Source organism: Strix aluco, chromosome 3 (assembly GCF_031877795.1).
Source record: "Strix aluco isolate bStrAlu1 chromosome 3, bStrAlu1.hap1, whole genome shotgun sequence".
NCBI lineage: Eukaryota > Metazoa > Chordata > Aves > Strigiformes > Strigidae > Strix > Strix aluco.
The window spans coordinates 116,541,499-116,566,476 of NC_133933.1; the positions used below are offsets into that span (position 1 = coordinate 116,541,499).

Sequence of the window (24,978 nt, forward strand, 5' to 3'; positions counted from 1 at the left end):
GCGGGCTGTGTACTGGTCACCAGGTGGTGAGCAACTGCATCGTCTATTACCCGTTTGGACTTAGTATTGTTACTCTTGTTTTGTTACTATCACTAAACTGGTTTTGGTTTTTTTTAATTCAACCCACAAATTCTCCCTTTTTTGTCCCTCCCCTCTTTTACCAGGGAGGGTGGGGGAAAAAGTAAGCAACAGGCTGCATGGTGATTGGCTACCGGCTGAGTTCAAACCATGACACCTTGTAAAGAATAGTTTTTAGACAAAAATAACTTACCCATGATCTTATATGCAGTCACAAATAAAGACTTCAGAAAGCAAAAACCCACATCTCAAGTTAAATAAGACAGACAGCCTTGTATATATAAGTTCTTACATAGAAAACATGCAGGGTTACACAATAACCAGTTGCTAGTGATTTCTGCACAAATACAGTTCACACTGGAATTTATAACACACCATACTCAGTGTCCTTTGGTCAATACTTTTACTTTCATAAACTTATGAATAATTAACACAGAGTCTAGCAAGTTCTGCTTTTTGGGTTCATCAATGAATCAAGAGACAAATACATTGGTACTGTGTCCTGATTCGAAAAAGTCCCTTTTTCAAATGAAAAATCAGATAAAAGTCTCTTAAAAAAATAACGTAAAATACATCAATGAAACAGTCGTCCTCTTCCACGTTTGCTCTTGAGATGACTAGCAGAACGCCTAAGGGTTTTCCTCTCTTGACGATGTTGTTTCTCAGCTTCTTGCTGTTTCTTTTGCTGCTCTGACTGCAATATTAAAACAAAAATAGATTCAGGTTGTTGTAAACTTACATATCACCATATATCTACATATTGAGTCAGAATTCCATTAGGGAAATCTGGAAATGTTACTGTAAATGGTGTCATGCTATCTTATACTGTACCTGCTGATTCTGGGTTTCCCTAGGCATTATCATTCCAAGTAACTCAGAGCAAACATTTAAGACAAAGGTATGAAAAAACAGTGAATAAAACAATGTATTTCAGATGAAAACCAATGTCTAACAACAGACTGTAAAATTACAATCCAGAATTTGTTTTAATGCCCTTAAGAAGGTAGAGCAATTTGAGGCTATTTTGTATCTACTTTGGTTAACTAGTATTACCACATTTAAAATTTGCATAAATGGATTTTAACAGGACAGAACAATTAGCTAAATTTGCTGAAACATACAGGTTTTCTAAAAAGTGTTCTTAGAAGTTCTTGAAAGTGTTTGGTATGTTGCATGCAATTCTAGAAAAACTTTCAACATGAAATTAATTTAAAATCTCTGCTCCTGTGGCACATGCTTTATTAATGTTTTTTCTCTTCATCAAAAACACGCTGAAAGGGTTTCATTTACATACCACATAGATGAAATGGCCCTTACAGCCATAAATTACTATTTTCTTTGGAAGACTAAGGCTTGTCTTCAAACTAAGCATAAACTGGAACCAGCAGACTTGAACTAGCCAAGCTCAGGCAACTGTCCATGCTATAAAATACTACAGCAATTAGAGCACTTTCAATGGCAGCACAGGGTAAGTGTATTAACAGTGTGACAGAATTACTGGATACACAGCTGTAACCCCACTGCATCTAATTCTGTAATCAGCAGCATTCAGACATCAGCTCATCTCTTCCTGCATCTCCCATTAAAGTATCACTTAAACTTGAGCTAGAGACTTGCATGCATAGACAACATTTTGGCCAAGGTGAGACATGAACCAATTTACCAAATGTGGCAATAAGTCCATACCAGTATCATGGTAATAAAAGCTATTGGTCTTTAGATGTTGAAGTTTATTGACTTCTGTTTCCACTGCAAGTAGGGAAACAAGAAACCCACTATGTGAAAACAGTAGTCCCACTCTGTCTTCAGACTTCATCTGAAACAGTCTTGAGAAATCTTAATATAATATTGACTGTTTACTACTAGTGTACTGAAATGGAATGATCTTGATTTACATTTGAAGCTTTGTGTTTTGTTTTTTTTTTTTTTTTTTTTTTTAAAAAAAAGTCCTCTATACCTCCCTAGCAGTGTAAATACTTAGGTATTTTAGAAACCCTGCTGTTTTGTTTTATCTATTTGCTATCATAAAGCATGCTGAAATTGAAAAACTGAATGCCACACTGTAGGAACCATACTAAAATTCCCTGAAAACTAAACTTTGAAATATCAATGACAAACAATTTCATTGCTGGATCTGTCAGTGGTTGCTGGCCATTTGGGAGGCAGCTAACATTCCACAACTGCAGCAGCCAAGTTCAGTCTCAATTTCACTGACTTACGAGATCGAGTGATACCAATCCTATGGGAGCACAATTCTCTCCCTCACTAAATCTTTCTACCTACTCCTAAATATACCTGCACTTTAAAGAAAGGGCATTACAAAGCAGAAGCTGACAATCAGTGTTAACACTAAAACCACTAAATTCCCTTTAGGCTTGCCAACTTCATCTCTGCATCCTCTGAAAAGGAGTGTCAAGACACAGCATACTGCACAGCCTGACTTCTTCCTAGCTCTCCCTGCTACATTTCCTGGGACTTCAGAATATATACACAGGGTCTGTTTATTTGAGAGAAGACTTGTCTTCTTTTGCTGTTCCGTGGATAGGAGAAAAGATCTCCACTCTAGATGCATGATTTTTCTTTTAATTAGACTTTAAAAAAATCTTTCTAATGCAAATGAGCATAACATACATATTTCAATAAAGCAACATCAGTTTAAGTCAGATAAAAATCCATATATGTTAGCAGCAACATAACTATCTTCAGAAAACTGTTAGCAAAAGGTGACAGTTCACTGTTCACTACCAACTGCAAGAAACCTTGTGGCTCTGCACTTTCTAATTTAAAGCTACTATAAAAAAGACTGTGCTTCTGAAGCCCTGCAAATCCCATTTAATTAGCTGCAAGACACTAACGTATCAGTTACAGCAGTTGGTAAAATCCCCAGAATGGTTATCCTACACAGCACTGCAGAGGAATCTGTGACTTATTCCACAGTCAACACATTTTAAATTACAGCAATACAGGAATCAAAAACAGATGAAAAATTACATCTGCAAACAGACAATAATCAGGTAAAACCAAGAAAGGTAGAAATAGTCCAATAAATCTGGTTATTTAAAAATCTTGTTCAGGCATACCCAATGTGACAATCAAATAACTACTTAGTCATTCTTGTGACAGCAGCTTTACTGGTGAGAATGTTATTTGACCACAGGTAAGGAGAAATGTATGATAGCAAAGAGGCTTACCTGAGGAAAACCAGTTTTACCAGAAATACATTTTGCCAGCTTAAGTATCAATTAATACGGGTCTTCAGCTTTTATAACGTGTCCTTTTCTCAGTTGTAAAGCAATTTTCTAGCAAAAAATCCCTAAGTGTTCTACAGCAGTAGCAGATGCACACATGCATTTAACTCTGCCCACACTATAAAGTAATCACCTGTCTGCGATCTACAAAATTCCTTAGGATGGGAAATCAAAACCCTTTGAGAAAGGTAGATAGGCAGCAGTCAACTACACACTTCAAATGGAATTTGGCAAGATGAACAGGACCAGAGCTCATTCTTGTGATCTGTGTTACACAAGTCCAATCACAAAGGTGGTTATGAGCTCTGCTTCTGTCATGCTGAGACCTAGCAACATTATCAACCAAGAGAAAGCCTGTCACCTACAGCATCCTGATTGCATTCGGACCTGCATACTGAGATCTGATCAGTCCTGGCACAGAAGTCAGGTAAGGTCACAAGCTTCTGATGGTATGTCTGCAAATAAACTATTAAAAGATGGAAGCCAGTATTTTCCACCGGAACATAAGATTTTATGAGTGCTGCCTGAGTTATAAGGGTATAAACACACAGTGTACTACCGGAGGCTTTCATTCTTTTGGCAAGAAGCAGAAGAGTTGGCAGCTTATAAAGAAATGAAGAGGGACATTTGTTTGACGGTTTTAAAGTTCCTGTTCTTTCATGCAAAAACTAAAGTTACTTGTGTATTATCTTAAAAAATTATATATATAGCTCACCTTCTTTAATTTGAATGTTGCCTGTTTGCTGCCTACTGTGGTATCAGACACATTGAGTGTGCCAAGTTTTTCTTCAAGCTTTAAACGATCTCCAAGAGTTTTCCTGCAGAGAATAATTAACATTAGTCCCCATTCTTGCCATCTTTTTACTATAATAAAGGCTGATAATGCAGTCAAAACTAATCTCCATTTCTCTGAAACCCTGAAATGCCACAACTGTAAAAAAAAAAAACCATTCAGTAAACAGAAAAGACAGACAAGTTCAAATCATTCCCTCCAGATATTGCTCTCAGTAGAAACACTTCTAAAATTTATGTAAAGTTCATTGTTTTCTCTGCTAAAAAAGCAACAGGACTCTAGTTGAGAAAGAAACCACACCCTTCTATTGCTATATTTTTCTATGAAATGTCTGAAAAAGCCAGGAATATTCAGCTGCAGTAATAGATACATACACAAATGAAAAAAAACAGTAAGGCTAGATATATACAGTTTTCTTGAAATCTTATCATTTCTGAATTGGAAACACTTTTGAAAGAAGGAAATAATCTTGGCTATACATCAGAATGAATTCATCACCGAATGAATCACTTCGCTGATAGAGACAAGCTACTTAGTCCAAATACAAATGACTGTTCAGACACTGCGCCTGTAACAGTTTAATGCAAACAGTTTTCTAAACAAGCGAATGTGATAAGTAAGATAGACCCTGACCGTGAGCTCCACATGAGCATATGCCTTCAATCGCATGGTGTTCATCAGTTAGTTTCTGTAAGCAAGCTGGTATAGAGCCTCTCCCTTGGGCACTGAACTCTAGCATTTCTATGGAAGAGGTAGCTGTTGTAGTCAAAACTGATACTGCTTTTAGCTCTCCCTCACTGGGAAGTTAATGCCCCTACAAAAATCAAGACACAGGGACATGCCCCAGTTGCTCCAGGTTGTGAGCTGACATTTAATATCACCCTTGCTGACCTCAGTAAGCTTGACTGTAAATTGGAACAGCTGAGGAGTGGAAATGCACTTTGTCCCCCCATAGCCTCCAGCACAGGGGTGAGGTGGGCAGGCAGGGATGGTGCTGGCTTCAAGCAGCCTCCCTGAAGGCACCTGTGAGTCCTAACACAGCTAGTCCTTCTTCTGTGATGTGGGCCCTACACGGAAGCAGTGCCACCTGAGAATATGGCATGGCTTGTATGATCAATCTCACTCTGCAATGAGCTTAGAAAACATTCACCTAACTGGAAACTAAATTAGTTTCTGCAATTTGAGATGCTGCTAATAATGAGTGCCGTATTAGAGCTCTCTGAAGAGGGCTAAGAGACATTTTTTTGTACAAGTTTTAAATTGGAAAACAAGTCATCATAAAAATACAGACGATTAGCAGCCACCAAAGTCAATGGCATTTCTATGGGGCTCATGGATTGTGGCCTATGCATGAAGTCTCTGAAGTCCGCTGAATTTTGGTTAATGAGCCATTTTATGTAACAAAGACTTCAGATTAACAATGAAAAATTACTGTCAAGAATTACTTTATTTCTCATGACTAGGTACTTTGATTGTATTTTTTTCTGTAGTATATTTTTCATTGAGTACATGTAAAAACTTGTTCCATCTGTGTGAATCGGGAAGACAAGCTAAGCCTTAGAGCTAACTATGGCAGAAGATCAGTCACCGACATTGTGGTGGGATTTCTACATTCAAGTGAAGCCCCATTTTTCTCCCCTTTGAAAGTGAACTGGAGAAATATGGCTACTACCCAGCAATTATTTAGCATGACTGCCTAGATACTGCTTCAGTCAGGAGAAAAATGAAAATGAGGAGATATTAGCAAAACGCTGTGGGGTTGCAATTTTACTGAATAATTGCAGGTAGGGCTATATTTATCCGAAAATGTACAGACCTCAAATGATAGTGAATTGCACACACTGATAAACAAACAGTTTCAACAGCTGGGTTGTTTTTAAAATCATCCTCAACAAATTGATTCAAGGTATACACTAACAGTGTTATTAGAAGCGACTTCCCCTGCCCTATAGTAGAAAAACCAAACCAACATACAAAACACATTGCCCAGGCACTTATTGTTTCCTTATTATAAAGAGAACAGTTTTCAGGACTTTTCCTGCTTTAGTTTAGCAATACCTAGGAATGTCAGCTATGCTTTTGTTGACTTTCTTGGCCACCTCTGAAGATACACACATTTACTGTCATACTTTATAAAGTACAGCTACTGTAGCTTTTGACATGCTCTAAATTAATAAGAAACTTTTTAAAGGGACATCAAGAAAATCAAAAGAGATCTTAGCACACTCATAAAACCCCTTCCGTTTTATGGATTCCTTTAAAGTTACTATGTGAGGAACTTATGCAGTAAGTAAATAAAGCAAAGTTTTGCATCTTTGCTGGTATGTTCAGCAGGTCTTCATGTGTAAGCAAAAGAGTCCAGAAGGGGAAAATGAAATGTAGACTGATTTGAGACAAGGTGTTTTTTACAACCATGAGTAAATTTTGCAGCTTTCCTGCGCAAGGAAACGTGTAGACTGTTGGTCTATGAAGAAATTTATAGTACACACCACTGCTTTAGAAGTTGGGCTTGGAGCCGTGCTGAGTCAGGAACATGTCAAAAGAAACACCCAGTTTTATATAAGTCATAAACTGTTTCCTCAGGTAGAACATTATACGATTAGAGAAAAAAAGAACATCTAACCATTAAATGCATAGTGAAGGTATTAAGGTACTTAATTATATTGGTCACAGACCATCATTCCATTACTTGGATAAATCTCAAAGACAAACATGCCAGCCTCACCAGATTGTACATGCCACTACAGTCTTTCCAATTTTCAGTACATTACTTGAATTAATTATTTTTATGCTGACTACTTATCACTGAATAAGGCCAGCAGAAAACATATTTAGGTATTTTCTTCATAAAACTCTAATATGTAAAAATGCTTATTAACCAAACAAGAACTCATAACATGGACTAAGTCATTATGATTACAGAATTGTATCAGCTATATAAGAAACTGATACTAGCTGTTAATTTTTAAATTTCCTCTAAGAATTTGAGGAATATCAAACTCCATACACAGAACAATGCTTGGATAAGCACAAATAGTCAGTGAGTATAGAGCTAATTGCTTAGACAAAAATAAAAAAAAAATAAAATAAAAATCAGACAATTCAAGGACAGCAACTCAGAAAAACATGAAGGATGTAATGCTGTCATTCATTTTTTTTGTCATCCTAGTCTATCCTCAACTTTCTCTTTTTTTTTTTTTTTTTTTTTTTTTTAACATTTTACATTACATCCCATCTGTGCATTTACCACAGAGGGTATCTAACCCAAGCCACCCTCATTATGCACCACACCTTGCAAAATATTCCCTGCAGAGAATTAGCAAAAATTTTAGAACAGATTCTCTCTTCCCTAAAAGCAGTCTTTGAAAGTCTTTTCATGGTTTATGTCATCACTGATATTCTTCGATCCACTAGACAGATCTGTGGTACTAGCTTTCGTTTTTCCTGAGCTGAAGCAATGATTTTTCTCCTTCTATATAGCAGATAAAAGAATTTATTTTGTCCTGTGTCACACTGTACTAATTTATTCTAAATGTTTCTCTTCCTTACACCTGTCTTGGCTTATTTACTTAACTTTCAGTATCCTTGTTCACATTTAAGCCTTCCATATTTTGAACAGAATGAAACCTTAATACTTCAAATTGAGTGTCCTTGAGAATTTCCTTTAGAGGTCAGCAGCTGAATTTGTGTAAAAAGAAGTAGGCTGCAGCAACACTGCCTTTTAGGGAAGTATTTCAGTGGCAATGAGAATACAGTGGCATTTGACCACTGTCTCAGGCTCCTTTCAAGTCACTTGCTAACATGACTATAAGTCCAAGTACAATGTAAAAAATATCCTTAACCTACAATACTCAGTCAGTGTCTCCAGAGGGGAATTTTCTCCTGACAAAGAAGAAAAATGGACAAAAGTAAAAAGTTGATTCATCTTCTGGAAGACAGACAGACAGAAAGACAAGACAGACAGAAAGACAGAGAGAGAGAAAGAGAGAAACACAGAAAGACAGAAAGAAAGAAAATCAGAAGAAAGTTGATGGAGAAATCAAAGAAAGTTAGAGTCTGGTATAAATGGGTATATTCAATATAAATCACAGAATCATAGAATACTAGGTTGGAAGAGACCTCAAGGATCATCTGCTGCAACCTTTCTGGGCAAAAGCATGGTCTAGACAAGATGGCCCAGCACCCTGTCTGGCTGAATCTTTAAAAGTGTCCAATATTGAGGAATCCACCACTTCTCTGGGGAGATTATTCCAATGGTTGATTGTCCTCATTGTGAAAAAATTTCTTTTTGCATTCAATTGGAATCTCCCCAGGAGTAACTTACACCCATTGCCCCTCATCTTTTCCATGTGACTCCTTGTAAAAAGGCAGTCTCCATCTTCTTTGTAGCCACCCTTTAAATACTGGAACATGGTGATAAGGTCTCCCCTAAGCCTTCTTTCCTCAAGGCTGAACAAACTCAACATTAGTCAAAATTCTGCACTGCAGTGTGCTACTGTCTTTCAAGGTTTTAATACCAATGTCTGCGCTCCAAATAATAAAAGGCTATTAAATCTCATTTTCTGAAGGGCTCACCTCTGAAAAAAAAAAAAAAAAAATCAACAAGATATGCAGGCATTAACCCCCTCAAAGCCAAATCCTTTAGTCTGACATGCTCTTTATACAGTACCCAATTACTTCAGTTGATCACTGATTTAAGGAAATCAAGTTTTTAAAAAAAGTCTTATTTTTTGTATTGCAAAACCAGAAATAGTAAGACCTGACAATATAGGGACAGCATAGTTTTTTTGAAAGGTTCTGGATGCCATAAAAACACCAAGACAAAACACTTTTGTTTTACCACCTTGATCCTACCCCCAAAATAGTGACTAGTCACGCAGTATTCTACATCCTTTTTTTGAGGGTCAGATGAAAAACATCCAGCCTGTCAACCTCATACTGACACTGCTGGAGAAATATAACCAGTCTCACAGACATCAGTGTTGTTATTTGTGAGAGCAGTTCACCAACACTGGGTAATGCATCCCCAAATCCGGCTCAGAATATTAATCTCTTACTCATCTCATTTGTGTTGTCTCTCTGCCATACTTTAAACATTGTATTTGTTTAACTACAAAACAAAGCTTTCAACAACTATGTCGCTTTAAGTTATATCCCTGAATTGCCAGATGTGGCTTTACTAGTAAGTGCTTCCAAAATGCCACTGGCCTGCATTGTAGTCCTTGAGAATCGTCTACCCCCAGCTATTAAAATAGGAACATGAGTCTTACTTCATTAATTTTTGTTTTTTGGCAGAGTCTTTGAAGCTTCTGAATTCCTCTCCTTCTTTAATCTCAAAAAACTGAGGTTTCAGTAATGTTTGCTGATCCTCCTTGAACCTTTCCTGCCGTTTTACTTTTTCCTCTTGGCGTAGAAGCTTGCGCTGTTTCCTGACCTCTTCGACCCAGCCTTTTTCATCATCTGAACTCTCAGAACTTTCTGCATCACTTGCTTTTCCTTCTGGTTCTTCTTCCTCTTCCTGCAGACAAAAATAGTATAAAATAAGAAATCATCAACTAATTTTCTTTTCAAACCATTTCTGCAATTAGAGTACGTGACAGCTTTTACATAGATATATTTGAAGACAACTAAAATTTGAACAAAAGCCGTAACAGCAAATGTATTATAAAATTGTTTCCACCTACATATTTTATCTTTTCCAACCTATATTCACGTTGACACAATATTGTTTGCATCTAAAAACTAGGGTAACATTATAAATCACACTTAATTACTGTAGCTGATAAGACATTCTTGCATTGCTTCCATCTTTCCCTCTTTCTAGCATGAAAAATCTGAATGCTTGAAACAAAGGAAAAAAAAAAGGATTTTTCCTAATCCAAATGGAAAATATTTTACCTGTTCCTGTGCTTCCAGTTCCTCTAAGATCTTTAGTTTCCTCTTTCTTTTCTCACTTATTTTAGAAACAAGTGGGTTAAGTAGCCTAAATTCTTCACTCTGCTCATCCACCTGGAAGTCTGGATTCTCAAACATGACCTTAAAACGATCATCTTTGAGAAGGCTAGGCAGATTCTGGAAAAGAAGCAAAACATGAGTGAGTTATAAAATTCTGAAACAGACATTGGTAAACTAAGTACTACCTTTTTAATTAAACAAAACTCAAAACCAGTGTGTGAAATGCCAGTTGCTTTATCCTTCCAGGTCATATAAAAATCAAGATTCATGCCTATTATATGTTATTACTTCCACAAGAATCAAATAAGTATCATTCTAAGCTACCTATAAGCAAGACAGGTTTTTTTTATGCACACTATAGACACCTTGAAGACATTAATTCAAAAATATTAATAATAGCGTTTCTCATAAATTCAGCCAGCTAGTCTGGAGACGTGTTGGTATCTATTGACTAATCAGCAGTACCTCCAAGGCAAATACCCTGCCTGACGGGGATGATTCTACAACATGTACAACAAATTATCAGGGTAAACATGTCTTTATGTAATGTTACTACTGTTTTACTGTAAATACATAAGAGTAAGTCTTTCTATACATCTTATAACACTTTTTCTTCACTGCCCTAGCATACAGAATGGAAAAAGCAGTTTCATTCACATCGAAGTAAAACGACCTCAGTGTAAGTTATGCTACTATTGAATTAGGAACAGTTCAAGCTACAATTTCAGCTTATGTGAATACCTCTTGTCATCATTTTAAAATCATTGAATACATAGCTTTTATTATAAAAAGCTGATGTTTCAACATTGCCAAACTCATACCAGCACATTCATCCCACCCCAGCATTAAATTTTCATTGTTACCTAAGAAGTGGGGGAAAAAAAAAAAGATACAGAAAACAACCAAGCGTAAGTTTTACACACAGAAACTGTTGCCAAAAATTAAATCCCAAAACCTAAAGAAAATTGCTCTTCATAAGACTGTCATGCCATTTCAGGAAATTAACCAGAACACGCATATTTATGTATACTCTTTTTAGTTCACTTAACAGCACAATCTATATGTACTCCTAGACAAAGCAGTCCCCATTTATTGAACTCATACTTGCATCATAACACTGACTTAGTCTGTATTAAAATTTTACCACCACCTACTCTTTCAGTAGTTCATGTTTCCTTCTAACTGTAACACACAGGATTTCATTAGATGTCACATGAAGCTACTTGCCTGCCTTTCATGAACATTATATTCCTGTGAGAATGAGCACCTATGAAGTGCTGCCTATAGAAAGCATCCCCCTCCCACTGGATATTAAACATGAACTCATTTTTTCCTTTGGACTTCACTTAGGATAAAAATGGGATTATTGTCAACATCAGGAAGAATTCCTGTTGCATAAGAGCAAACCATTTTGGCTGTTTTATAAAATGTAGTTAACTGTGTACACAAAGATAGAGAACTGCATTTTCAGTTTTACAGATAACATCTATCTTGTCATGGTCACCACCAAAATATCAACAAATGCAAACAACAGGTCCTTTTCGAACAACTTTGATATTGATTCTGCATTTAGCTAGCTTCCAGAGTCCTATGAAGCCCCTATCACCTTCAAAATGAGGATTTCATAATTTTAAGCTTTAAGTTACTACATGGCCTTTTTGGTGCTGTAGCTACAGTGAAGTCCACCTTAAAGCCACTTACTAGAATAAGTTATTTATGAGAAACAGAAACAATGGAATTTTGAGTCTGTTCAGCCAGATAACACCCACCCTCCCGACTCCCAAGAACAAAAAAATCAATACTGTAAGCATTACTATTTCTGTGCTCCCAGTCAGAGAAGCCTCCAAAACAAAAGCTCACCTTCTGTTTTCTTTTTCTGGTAACCTGTTGCTCCTCTTCTTCTTCAATCAGTTTGAGTGCAAGCTCTTTATTGACTTTTGGAAGTTTCTAAAGAGAGGAAAGCAATTTATCAGTAAATTACTCTTAATCATGCAAAAACCTGCATGCTTTACATTTCTAAGTGTGGTGAAGACAGAATTCTTATTCATTCTTATAACTCTTGCTGAAAAGCTCCTTGACTGGTTCCAAATATTTCTAGGTACTGCTAAAGCAATAGAGCTTGAAGAAAATTTGAGCAGAACTTCTGTATTATTTTTTCCTTGTAATGCACCAGCTTTAGTACTTTAAAAGCAATTATTTCTCCTTGTATGTTGAGCAAATTCAATCTAGAAAGCTACTGGTTATAACAATAATATCTCTTTCCATAATATTATGCTTTAATGGCTTAAGTAATTTAGTTTAATGAGAGAAGTAGAAACTGCAAGTTTTACCAGTGAGTTATCTGCTCAAGTGGCAAATGTGATGAGAGCTGCTCTTTTACAGTTTGGTATGAGTTTTTCTCAGCTGTGGGAATCATGCATGGGAATTTTATGGTTCCATTCAAAAAGTTCTATAAATCACTTTGGTTCTCTGATGATAAACAGAATTAAAGACTAACTCATTACATCTCTGAGATACACTTAAGAATATATTACTCTTTATAAATAGTTTTCCCAGAAGTATACTCATTGTTGACAGGATTTACCTTTAGTTGAACTCTCTGTGCACGTGTTTCTTCTATCTTTTGCCTTATTTTCTCTCTTCTGTATTCTTCATAGGCAAAGGGGTTGGCCATCATTTTTGCCTTTGAACAAGCAAGAGGAAGTAAAAAGAAAATACCATTAATATGGGACACGGTCAGTTATTTGGAAAAAACTAACCAAATCAAAAAAACAACAAAAGCTCAACACACACATTTTATTGTTAAGAGTAAAAATTGACAAGGATCAGCCTTATTTACCTTATGATAAAGTCTTATGTCCATAAAAAAGCCATGCATATATGCTCTGAGCAATGATGATCCAATGAGATGAGCAAGGCCTGGGAAAAAAGTTACAGAGGATTTCAAAGAGCTTTCATATATAAAGAACTCCTATTCCAAGCCAGACCCTTCACTTAACCGATTCAAGACAAACAAGCACTGCCAATGCAACACATGAATCTAAGAGTCACATCCATTACATCAAGACTAAGTAAAACCGCGAAAAAAATCAGTTTGTCCAGCAAGGAATTTGAGCTTCTTCAGAGCAACAAAATCCATTCTTCTTGTCATAATACATGTTACTGTGCATTTTTAAAAAATGCCCACGTGCACTATGCTCCATAAAAGTTTACAAAGAAAAATTTGAGAGGATTTTTTTGAAAGTCCACAGATGTTTGACAATCACTTTTTTAGTGTGGTATAGAGATGTTTTTAATTAAAGAGTTTTGCCTTGGGTCACTATCTTTGAAGAATCAATATGATGAAAAAAAATACAGTACCACATCAGGTCATAAAACTGTCACCCTAGGCCCTAACCTAAGTAAGAATAAAAATACTTAAGAGTTCTCTGATTTTCCTTCATAAAATTCCAAGACTGATAAAATAAAAAGCTTTTTATGGTAAAATATCCTCTATAGACCCCAAATCTTTAAAAATTAAGAATTCACAAACTACTTCTAGAACTAAATGGCAAAAAAAAGTAAAAAACTACTGCGCATCTCAGAAAGCAAAAAAAATTAACTGTTTCCAGCAAACAATCTTCCTGCATATTCCAAAATAAGAGTACTCCAGCTAATGGCTAGTAATACAAAGAAACCTTGACATATGAAATACAAAATACCCCTTAAGCAGTTTCTTCATTTGAAAGCTTGCATTTATGGGGAAAAGAATTTGACTAAGTATAGTGAATTTAAAGCAGAATAAGTATTCTCAGTCAAGTCTCTGTGTAGATAATACTACATTGCCTTCTTCCCTTACAACTGGGATAGGCATTGGCAGGTTACATTCAGACCATCTACTCTAGAACTCTTAACACTGAAGATGCAGGTGCTTTGGATGACCTCCTCCTTGTATGGCCTCCTGCCAGGCCAAACCCAACTCCCATACTGAGAGGTAAAATAAACTGGAGCAAAACATTGCAATCAAAACATGTAACAGACAGAAAAAGGACTAACTACCTTGGGAGAAGCATTTTTACCTTCTCTGCTATATAATTTTCAGCATTCCAATTCCCTGAAACTGTGTTTCTATTAGCCCTTGAATGACTTGTATTTTCTGGAAATTACTACATTCAAATAGGGTAGCCTTTGGCAGACTTTGCTGTGAGTTCCAACATACTGTTTGAGCACCTCAAAAATATTTTGAAAACTAAACCAAACTCTCTTCCTATATCTTCCCGTTTAGTGTCTGAAAGCACACACAACAGATTCCTAGACATATTAATCAGCAAATATCAATCTTCTTGGGATAAATATCTCAGAAACACAAATATCTAGTGTTGCACTGGTTGGGAACCAAAGAACATAAAGCCATCAGTCTGGTACATTAATAACCAAGAAGACTGGAAGAAACTATTGCCAGTGAATTTCTAACAGTCCCCATATGTCACATTGGAATTACAAAACTTACATGTGTAAATGATCAAAAACCGAACAAAGAAGTCAGCTAAAAAGGATATTCAACTGTTTTACCTAAATTTTCAAGGTCTTTTCTGGTTACGAATTTGTAATCGTCATAAACTGTGCTCTCTGGATTCTCTTCCAGTTCTTCAGTCAAGTTGTCTAAGAAGGAACACCATTTTGGGGCAGGTCCTAAAACCTGTGGATATTATAAAAAGTTAAAAACTGTATATTCTTACAGAAAAATCCTACAGTTAGGCTCTTGGCTACTGTGCTGTAATGGAGTAACAAATGAATTCCTCTGACATCAAACAGACCTTAAGAGCAACAGCAGTTAGAGAACACAAATCTATTGCTTGCATTACCAATGAGTACTATAGATTATGTAAGCATTATTTTAATTTAGGTGATTTATTTGAACCCATCAATCTAGAGGTGTCAAGTTTATCTGTTTCAAGTGGTCCTAGTCTGATTAATTTATTAAAAGCTCAGAGCCAAACATTATAGATAAAATTATGAACTAGTGGGACTAGATAGCAACTAAGCATGACTGGATCTTGAACTCATTAGGTTCACTACACAATCATGTTAAATCCTATTCTGCCATATATATTTTAACTAAAACACCACAGGCATATTTAATGTATTTTTATTCAAGGATAAACACAGACTGTATGAACAGATAATGGGAAATACTAAAAAACTTGCATATTTCCACCATGAGGTAAAGGATTTATTTGAACAATATTATGTTGCACTACCAATGTACTTTTCAATATAAGCTTCCTCCAATTTCCCAAGTAAACAGTTAGCTCCCTTCACTTTTCCCTTCTGCTGTTCTGATCAAAATTCTTCTCTATCCTGATGCATGCAGCCATACTCAACTGTTCCAGTACTATTTAGTAGGTGAGTTAGCTGAATGGAAAAACCTAACACTACATTTTTCTCTAGAGCAAATCAGTTGACACTTTAGAACGTGAAGTGGCCAGTTAACTCCTAGAGTGGGATTTTTAACGATGCTCTGATTTGTTTGCTAAAAATTCACATTAAAAACTCCAGTCAACATGACCACAAGAATGGTTGTGATTCAAAAAAATATTTTAAGAAAACAAGTAGAAGTGATTTTATATACATAAAATACATATAGTTTGTTTTAACAGGAGTGTGGTAACAGTATAAGATAATGCTGTTCATTTAAAAAGTGTGTGACTACTCATTCAAGTCTTCTTTTGAAGACAACTATACACAAAAACTTGTAAAATTGTATTCTAGACTATAATATTCTACTAATATTCTATACAATAATATTCTATTCTAGACCACTACTGTCTCTGTATCAAGTATGATTTATCTTCGTAAGATTTCAGCCCTAGGTGAGAACCATAACATGCCAAATGAAAAATTCCAATTTTTTTTTTTTTTTTTAACAGTGCTGCATATTTGATTCCAATTAGTAAGAGCTTCTGAGGAAAGACCTAAGATGTCACTAACAGGAAAGACTTTACCTACTTAATGAATTAACCAAATACCCGTGTCTACTCCAGTAATACTCAGCTTAAACACTACATAACATTCAGATTGATTTCTTGCCAACATTGCAGAAGCTTTTGTCTCCATCTTGTCTCCATCCAGATTTCAATTTTTTCAGTTATTTCCCCCAAGCCCACTTCTTCAAATCTGACCCCCAAATTTTTATATTAATAAGAAAGTAGTCTAGATACATTAAATGTACCACCAGCTTTCATGCCATGCAAGAAATCAGTTATCTATGCTTCATTACCAGACCATCAAAGCATGACTGGGGTGAAGGAGTCTTCTCTAAAGTTTACCTATAGTTTTCTTTCGGATGAAACTGTTTGTCCTTCTTATAAAAAATAAGTTGCTTACTAACTAAACAAAACTTCTCTTGTAATAAAATTTAAGTACAAGTTCCTCTGCTGAAGATTATTAGAAATGAGAATAGGGAATCCTTGACTCGCATCCATTCCCATTAAACAGAAAGTTCCCCTTCATTTCATCTTGCTGACACATCATGTAAAGATCTCTATCACTTCAATAAAACTTTTTCATCACTTCCATGTCTATGACAGTATCTGCTCAAGCCCTACAAAGCACATGTTACTCATGAGAACTCAGGCCACTCCAACCAGTTATGGTAATCCCCTGATGGGATTCTGACTGGTGTAAATCTTTGAACAAATAACTAACGCAGAAATCTCACAAATAAGTGGAAACAGTTTATCTACTCTTCAGTTGTAGCTCCACTCACTGTTCCAAGTATCCCTGTACTCAAAACCTGACACTGAGAGTAAAACCTTTCATGGCATGTAATCTGTGCCATGAAACACAGAAAGCCAAAAGACCTGATTATTCATTATAATCTGTGGAGGGAGTAGGACTATCAGATCATAGAAAACAAGGCAGGGAAATGAGATAATTAACGGAAAAAAGCAGTGGCAGAATACCAGGAAAAAATAGAAAGTCCAACCATTATTTAAATTTCACATGTAAACTGACAAAAAGGAAAACCCTACAGAGATGTCTGTGTATGTTTTATTGCCTTACTTCCCTCTCTTCCACCCTACTGAAACCACTTGCCCACCTATTCTAGGATACCTTAGGAGCTTTACTTTGTATTCTATAATGCAACATTTTTTAAAGCTTAAGAAGAAATCTAAAAATAGAAAAGACAAACAATACCAGCCACAATGACAAACACCTAAACAAGGAATGTCCTTCTCTTGGAATAGCAATTCTTCACAGAATTTAATTGCCACTGCATTTTAACAGCAGAGTTTAATGTTCCTCTGTCATCCACTGTCAACCAACAGACATCCCAGGACGGTGCTGAGTGCACTCTGAAATATCAGGCTCCACCACTCCTGTGCCCAGGTAAAAATGCAACAGAGGGCTGGTCTGCACTGGGCCACCAAGGATGAGGTGGATAAATGAAACCTGTCTGTCCCCCCCAGTTCACAGGTTTCCATACAGCAGGCGCCCAGCAGCACAGGCGGGACCCTTCAGAGCTCCTGCCACCCAGCACTGGCACCACCTCAGCCTGGTGTGCAGTCCCTGCCAAAACCAGCAAAACAGCCATGAAGCTGTGGAGTTTGGGTAGGCTAATTAATGTACGTGTCAATTTAGATTGGGAGCGTTCAATTCTACCACATCTAAGGCAGAAAAATGCTCTGGAATTCACAGCAAGAATAAGCAAATATTATTGAGGTAGGTAATCTCATGCAACTAACCTGACAGGTCTCGTTTTTACAATATTTATGATATACCAAATAGGTCTCTCCACAAGGTTTAGAAAAGCTGCACACAGCTAATGGGAAAATCATTATTAAATGAGTGCACATCTAAAATCGACTTTTACTCAAATATTTCTTCAGACAGGAAAACCAGACATCATCACCAACAATGACTGAACCAATATTTTTGCTATTTTAATTATTATTCTGTTTTCCGTAGGATAACTGCTTCTTGAGACAATTTCCACCAATTGTTGGTGAAAGTCAAGAAGACTGTCTTTGCAAACATTTTTGCCTATCAGCAGAGGAGCCTCACCTGCAGACTGGGCCCCGCCGGCAGCAAGCTGGGTGGGCAGTTCCCTGCTCTCCTGCCCTCCCCATGCTCTTCTCCTTAACCGACTGGAAGTAGCACCCCTGAGGCGACCAGAACGCAGTTATCCCACATCATGTCCCGCCACCACGCTGCAAGACAGAGTGGCAGCTGGGTCATGCCAGGCAGGAGCCAAGGAGCAGCGTGGCCCTCTCCTCCCCACGGGTGATCCATGCGGCTGGGCTTACCATTGGGGGTCTTCCCCTGTGATACACAGGTAATACAGACATCACACCACTGCCTTTCATGTCTTATACACCAAGCCACAAGAAGTGAAGATGCGGACTTTATAATTATTAATATTGTGTCATCTAATACCAAATTTTTGTTAGTACACTTTAGAATGTCTCTTTTTTTTAACTTTAGACACAGAAAACACAAAATATGATGAGTAATCTAGCATGCAAGTGAGCAGAGATAAAAAGTGCAAGGCCAAACAGAATCACAGAATCATCTAGGCTGGAAAAGACCTTGAAGATCATCTAGTCCAACCATTAACCTAACACTGACTGTTCTCAACTACACCATACCCCTAAGCACTATGTCAACCCAACTCTTAAACACCTCTAGGGATGGGGACTCCACCACTGCCCTGGGCAGTATTAAACTGTTCAAGAAGAGATAAATGTTGACAGAAAAATACTTTTAAAATATTGTAGAATAATTCCAAAAAAACACAGTTCTTTGTATTCTATTTTACAAAATATTTAACTTAATAGTCTTGTACCACCACAAATCTTACATGGTACAGCTCTAAAATGCCTTGTGCTTATAGCCGTGCCTAATTCCTGGACACTTCTGTAGAAAATATCATCCTGTCATCAGTCTGTAATTCCTCTGAAATTAAAGAACCCTAGGAGAGAGTAGGTGTTATTCCCAATCCACAACAGATGTTCCTTATCTTCAACCTAGAACACCAGACAGCACTTTTAGACTTTTAAATGCCACTCAACAATTTGACAGACATCTTCACAGAACCCTTAGAGCCACAGAAAAACTGGGTCTAATCCTAACTAGTATTAAACATGTTTAACAATTTAAAAGAAGCCCAGAATGTGTAGAAGCTTCCAGAGTCAGATGTCATGAGATTTAAATTAAATTACTTTGAATGCACATACAAACAAGTATTGTCAAGTATCTGTTTGAAGGTTTCAGGGACCAATTCTACATGACTGAACAGTTGCTCTTTTCTTCTCAGGGATTCAAATCAGGTTCCAAAATCTATTTTTCGGGATGTTAAATAGTAAGTCCCTGGAAGATTTGATACAGGGCAGTGATAAACTCTTCAGCTGTAAATAAGATGTCAAAACATATTAAGACTCAACCAGCAGAAACTCCTCCCAACATTCATTGATGCATTTTAGCAATCAAAAATATGCAGAATGTTCACAGCCAACATAGATCAGATTTGAAAATAATTGACAAGAGTTTCCAAAGTTTACACTGACTGAATTCCCTCTAGAAGACTAACTTAACGTATGTGGACATCATTCAATAAAACACTTCCAGAGGCTTTGGAAAGCAGAAATATTAGATGCCGTGGCTGTACAAAACCAGCATGCAGTTTCGCAGAAACTTCATAGCTTCACAACAATTAACACTGTAATGCCATATCATGCCATACCATAGTAATACAGTTAATGACAAATAAGTATGAAAATACATCATATCACTGTTCTTTCATAATGTATTTTGGAAGTAAAACCTTTTTTCAAAAACCTTCAAATTGTTTGCTGTGGTACCTTCGATGGATTTTAAGTTAGACTGTAAGACCTTTACCAGGTAGCAAAAATGTACTAGTTAAATCATTCACTGTCATACTATTTGAATAATGTCAATTACAACAAAATTAGCATATTTTTAAGGCCTTCAACAGAGCTCTGGATACAGTGTATTGTGTATATTACTAAGATAATAATTTTAGTAACTGTAAGCCAAGATAGGAACTGGCTAACGAGAAACGGTTTATGCTGAAAGAGGTGTTACTGCACTGAAAGTAGGTTACAAGGGAAGCTCCAAGGACTATCAAATAATTTCAGTAATGACTGCCTCATTGTAGGAACATGCCAATAAAATCTGCTGATGACAAACTGTCACACAAGAAGGGTCAAAATCTCTCAGGTAAAAAAATCTACCCTGGAAACGAAGATGCTGGAAATTGCATGAGATGTATAGCCAATCACTATCAGCTGTAAAGAACAGAATAGGAAAAAATTATACCAACTGATCACAAGACAATAAAATACTAATATAAGGCCATTGTATTAGTATAGGATAGGAATAATGACTCAGTGGAGACATCTTGTATAGCTCCAGGCAATAATGTTCAGGATACATGAATGCAAACTGTAGCAAGTATGGTGAAAGGCTGCTAAAATAATTTCTGAAACAGTAATGCCTGCATAAGAATAACATGCAAAGTTGTCACAATGACACTATAAATGGGAAACGTTAGCTAAGCATCAAAGGAATGTGACTCTTGAACAGCCTTTTAATGGAGATAACAATGAAGAAGCAACTCATTTTCAGATTAAATCTGACACATTTATGGAAAAGATATCTGATTGCCTGTGATACCATGGGACTGGACTCCTTGATCCAAGGAAGTTCCTTCATTCCTCTGTTCTCATTTAAAAAATAAAACAACCCAAACTTAAAGCACTTTAATAAAGAGAGATTCTTTTCTATAATAAAGTCTTAATTTTGGTGTTTTGCACTTAAACTTTTGACAGGACATATTTGCTGGAGAAAGCAAACGCACCTCTATGCATGCATATTCTCAGCTTCAATCATGCCATCTAACAGGAGAAGGAGATTACAGAAGGCCTAATGAGGGAGAAGAAAAAAATGGGTGATCCCCAGGGTGTGGGCAGTGATTGAAATGTGCAATTGCATTTTAAACATAATTAGCTCCCTAATTGCATAGCCAAGTTTAATTAATGCAATTACATGAGTAATTAATTACTATTCATTTTAAAAGTACTGTTTTCAATGTTTTGTTCTCTAATTTTAAGAATTACAGAGATCTCAATATGTAATAACTTTGAAAAGTTTCCATCTATATGCATTGAAAAGGCAAGAGAAGAAAGAACACCTTGTTGTACCTCGTTAACAGTCAAGGTTACATCAATTGCAATTGGTAACTCTCAAAAATCAGATGGATTATTTCTAGCTTATAGACATGAAAAACTGCAGCTCTCCATTTTTGTTTCTATGCTTTTGGGCTTCGGTCATAGCCATGCCCAAGAGCTTCAGAGAGCCCAGGAGATTAGCTCGTGTTGGAAAGGAGCTCTGGGACCATGTTACCTTGTTATGTTTCTATCTACTATGTTTCCATATACAGTATTTCCCTTAGCAACCAACATGCTCCAAACAATTTGAGATTTTGAATCTCATTCTGTCATTCCTTTCTAATCTACTTTCTCCCTATGAACGCTCTACAATCGACTCCAATTGTGCCCTGTTAATCTTATGAGTAATTCCATTTAATGTACTGAGTAAAATTCTTCAAGTCTCTAAATCAAATGGGTTTTGGGAATAAACTCCGAACAAATCTCCCATGTATTTTCATTTTTCATAATTTCGTGCTTTCATTCACCCTACATTATATGGTGTAGATTTGATGCTTTTACAGCCATCAAGTAGCTTGACCAAGAGAGGCTGAAAAGCACATTTTTCCTTTTCAGCACACTACTGACAACAGCATTGCGTTTGGTTTTAAGCCCACACACTCATAAATTTCACTGAACTATACAACTAATTGGCTCTTTCTCTCATCCTAACTCCACCACATCCAGACATTTTTGGCAGATTCATTAATCAGAGAGGCTGGTTTTCCTACCTTTCACTATGCTACAGAAGCTGCCAAATCAACAATTTGAAGGTTTTACTCCTTAGAGAGCATGTTAAAGGAAACATTGCTTTTAAGATCTTCCCAGTGTTAAACAAAAACTGCTGCAGGAACTTGCATACATCTAGGAATGAGATACTAAATCTTTCTGCTGTGGTAGTTATCAGATAGTAAGTACTTTTCTAATCCTAAGCAGTTTGGCTTTACAGTGGTGGGTTTTTTTTTTAAATTCTCATATTCTCTGATCTGACAGGTATTACAGTCAGTTAATCAGTCACAGGTCTGTTCTCACTGTGACTGTCTTCTTGGCGAAGCCACCATCTTTCGAATGAGGCAATGGTCCTGCTGCTCATAACATTTGGGAAAAAAAAAGATAGGAGGGAAATAATCATTATAAAATGTTGGGAAGAAAAGATAGCCCTCCGAGACATAAACAGAAAATAATTTTTCAGCAAAGAAAGTTACTCCTTAAAATTGCAAATAAGATTAGCAAAATAGTTCTCTTCTTCACAAGACAGGAAGAAAAAGGGACAGTTCTCATGTCATATGTAACTTACCAGCTGTGGCACTAAGAGTAAGGAGTCTGAGGAGTCTGATGCTTTCATCAACATGTTCTAACATGCCAGCATACATAAAAGATAAATACTTGTCACTCTTGCTATGAATCTTTTTATTTATGAGACTCCCTGCATGTTTCAGGTCTTTAGACAAATTGAGCTGAGACAATTTGAGGTCAGAAAAATAGATAGAAACTTGAAGTACAAGAACCCACTACCTTCACAGTAAGTCAACTAATCAAATGAAGCTCAAGAGGTAAGAAAAGAGTGGCTTCTCAAAGTATGTGTTACAAGCATGACCTGCTTCAAGCACTTTCCCATATCACCTTGAAATGAATTAAAAAGTTCCAAAAAGTCTGTTCTTATTCTAATCTAGCAGCTTCTATAGCATATCTGCTCTAACAACAGATGCACTTAAGTAAATTACTTGAACACTGAGATCTGAGACTCACTTCACAGGATTTATTTACCTGTGAACATCTGTTTTTTTAGCCATGGAAAAAAAGGTGCAGATCAGGTATGGTCAGCTGATCTAATGCCTTGCTGACAATAAAGGGCAGCAACCACATTTTACTTTGGCTATGCACACCTCCCATTCCCTACCACATCTGACCACATGCTCTTAATTCCTTTACATAGGTTCTGGTATTCATCAGACCCTTCACAAAGCCAATTTACTGTTCAGTGACTCAGCGCCACCAAACCAGCACAACCCCCCTCACAAACACAACACCTCTACATTTTACATGAGATCTAACAAAAAAACCCCCACCCTAATACTATAATCTTCAAAGAATAAATCACTAGCAAAGCTCTCCCCCTGCATTTACAATTGTGACTGCAGGGGAGACAGTCAAGGCAATGAATGGCAAGTGGGAGACTTCATAACTGCCTTGGCCTTTTTCTTACACAAGGAGAGAACTTCTACACAGCTTCTACCTGTTCCAACGCGGTCAGAAATCTGTTTCTCAAAATACAATAGCATTTCTTGTAATACTAAGGGCATCAATGGACAAAACTTCCACTACTAATAGAGGTGAGAGTAACACATGATTGATTTTAGTATGTACATAATAGCCTCTGATTGCAGTCTAAATTAACAAGTCAGAAGAACTGGCATAAGCCAGAAATGCAAAATCCTGGCAAGTTCCCTTCTCTCTTTGTCCAACAGGACAGGAAAATTCCCAACTGTCACACTCTGTGGGGACTTGCCTCTTGTGTTTTTAAGTGGCCGGGAACAACAGGGCTCTCACAGTACAAGCCAGGTGCTAAGGAATGTTACAGTGTAAATATCTTTACAGTCATGAAAAAAAAACCTTACTTACTGTATTGGAGTTCAGAGCATGAGCTGCATTTTAGGGAGATTTGAGGGATGCTACAGATATAAAGGTAATGGCAAATCCAGCTGTACATCTACCTTACATAACTGACATACTACTGGAAATCTAGGAACATGTGAGCTTCTAATAACTCCCTACCATGGCAGCTTAATTGCTCTTTGCAAACCTGGGAGGAAGACTGCTCTGTGAGTTTATACAACTACTGCCAGACAACACAAAGGGAAGGGAAGGCAACTACCTCTTGGGAACGTGCAACTCCTCCAGACAGATAATGAAGATAACCTCAGCATAAACCAACCTACTCTTTACAGGGCATAAAGCTAGAGAGAAGAAATTTTATATAACTTATAAAAAATTTTCTTTGAGTAGGGAACATCTTTCAAATATATATTTGAAAGCTTTTACATATTTGATGGTTTTATTTCTCTTACAGGTTTGTATGACAGAAATCTTAAATCCTCACAACTTTGTTACTGTTTTTGTATAAAATAGTCATAACTCACGACATACTTGGTTCATTACTGAGTGTGGAACAGGGGATGACAATACAGATAAGCCACAAAAGTCACTTGCTCTGCTTTCAAACATAATGGAATACTTAGCTGAAATTATCACATAGAGAAAATTCTCACATGCTTTGTCTTTTCAGATCCAAAAGCTGAAAAAGAAACTAATTCTTATTACATGCTGATAGACCACAGTATTGTACAAAACTTCCTTTCAGCAATTACATCTTTTCATTATCTGACTGCTGCTCTCTTCCCTGACTGAAGCTGAGCAACTGAATCTCTAAATTTTCAGAAACTAGGTGAAGAATACATGGCCCGAAGAAAGGAACAAGTGCAACTTGAGAAATAAAAAAAATTATCTTTCAGATACTCAATGCTTAAATTTTCTACCACTTAAAAAGGGTAGCACACTCCTCAATCAAAACCTGTTTTCTTAAAATAGGAACTCAAGAACAGAGGGTCCCATACTACCAATTGCTTAAGAAACAGTCATAACACTAAGAACCATGTGAGTCTCTCAACTGTCAGAGCAATCACCTGGAATTCAG

The 24,978-nt window shown here is 36.7% G+C and overlaps 1 protein-coding gene across 1 annotated transcript in view; it reads right to left on the reverse strand.

Moving 5' to 3' along the window:
* Positions 1 to 326: 326 nt before the first annotated feature.
* The window catches only part of NOL10 (nucleolar protein 10), a 53,272-nt gene continuing 28,620 nt past the window's right edge, over positions 327 to 24,978 (reverse strand). The window contains exons 14-21 of the mRNA XM_074820061.1: positions 14,626 to 14,752; positions 12,914 to 12,993; positions 12,659 to 12,757; positions 11,935 to 12,021; positions 10,018 to 10,191; positions 9,390 to 9,637; positions 4,042 to 4,144; positions 327 to 772 (exon numbers count right to left, since the gene is read on the reverse strand). Of these exons, the coding sequence (XP_074676162.1) occupies positions 653 to 772; positions 4,042 to 4,144; positions 9,390 to 9,637; positions 10,018 to 10,191; positions 11,935 to 12,021; positions 12,659 to 12,757; positions 12,914 to 12,993; positions 14,626 to 14,752 (1,038 nt within the window). The 3' untranslated portion in view covers positions 327 to 652. The remainder of the gene's footprint in view (positions 773 to 4,041; positions 4,145 to 9,389; positions 9,638 to 10,017; positions 10,192 to 11,934; positions 12,022 to 12,658; positions 12,758 to 12,913; positions 12,994 to 14,625; positions 14,753 to 24,978) is intronic.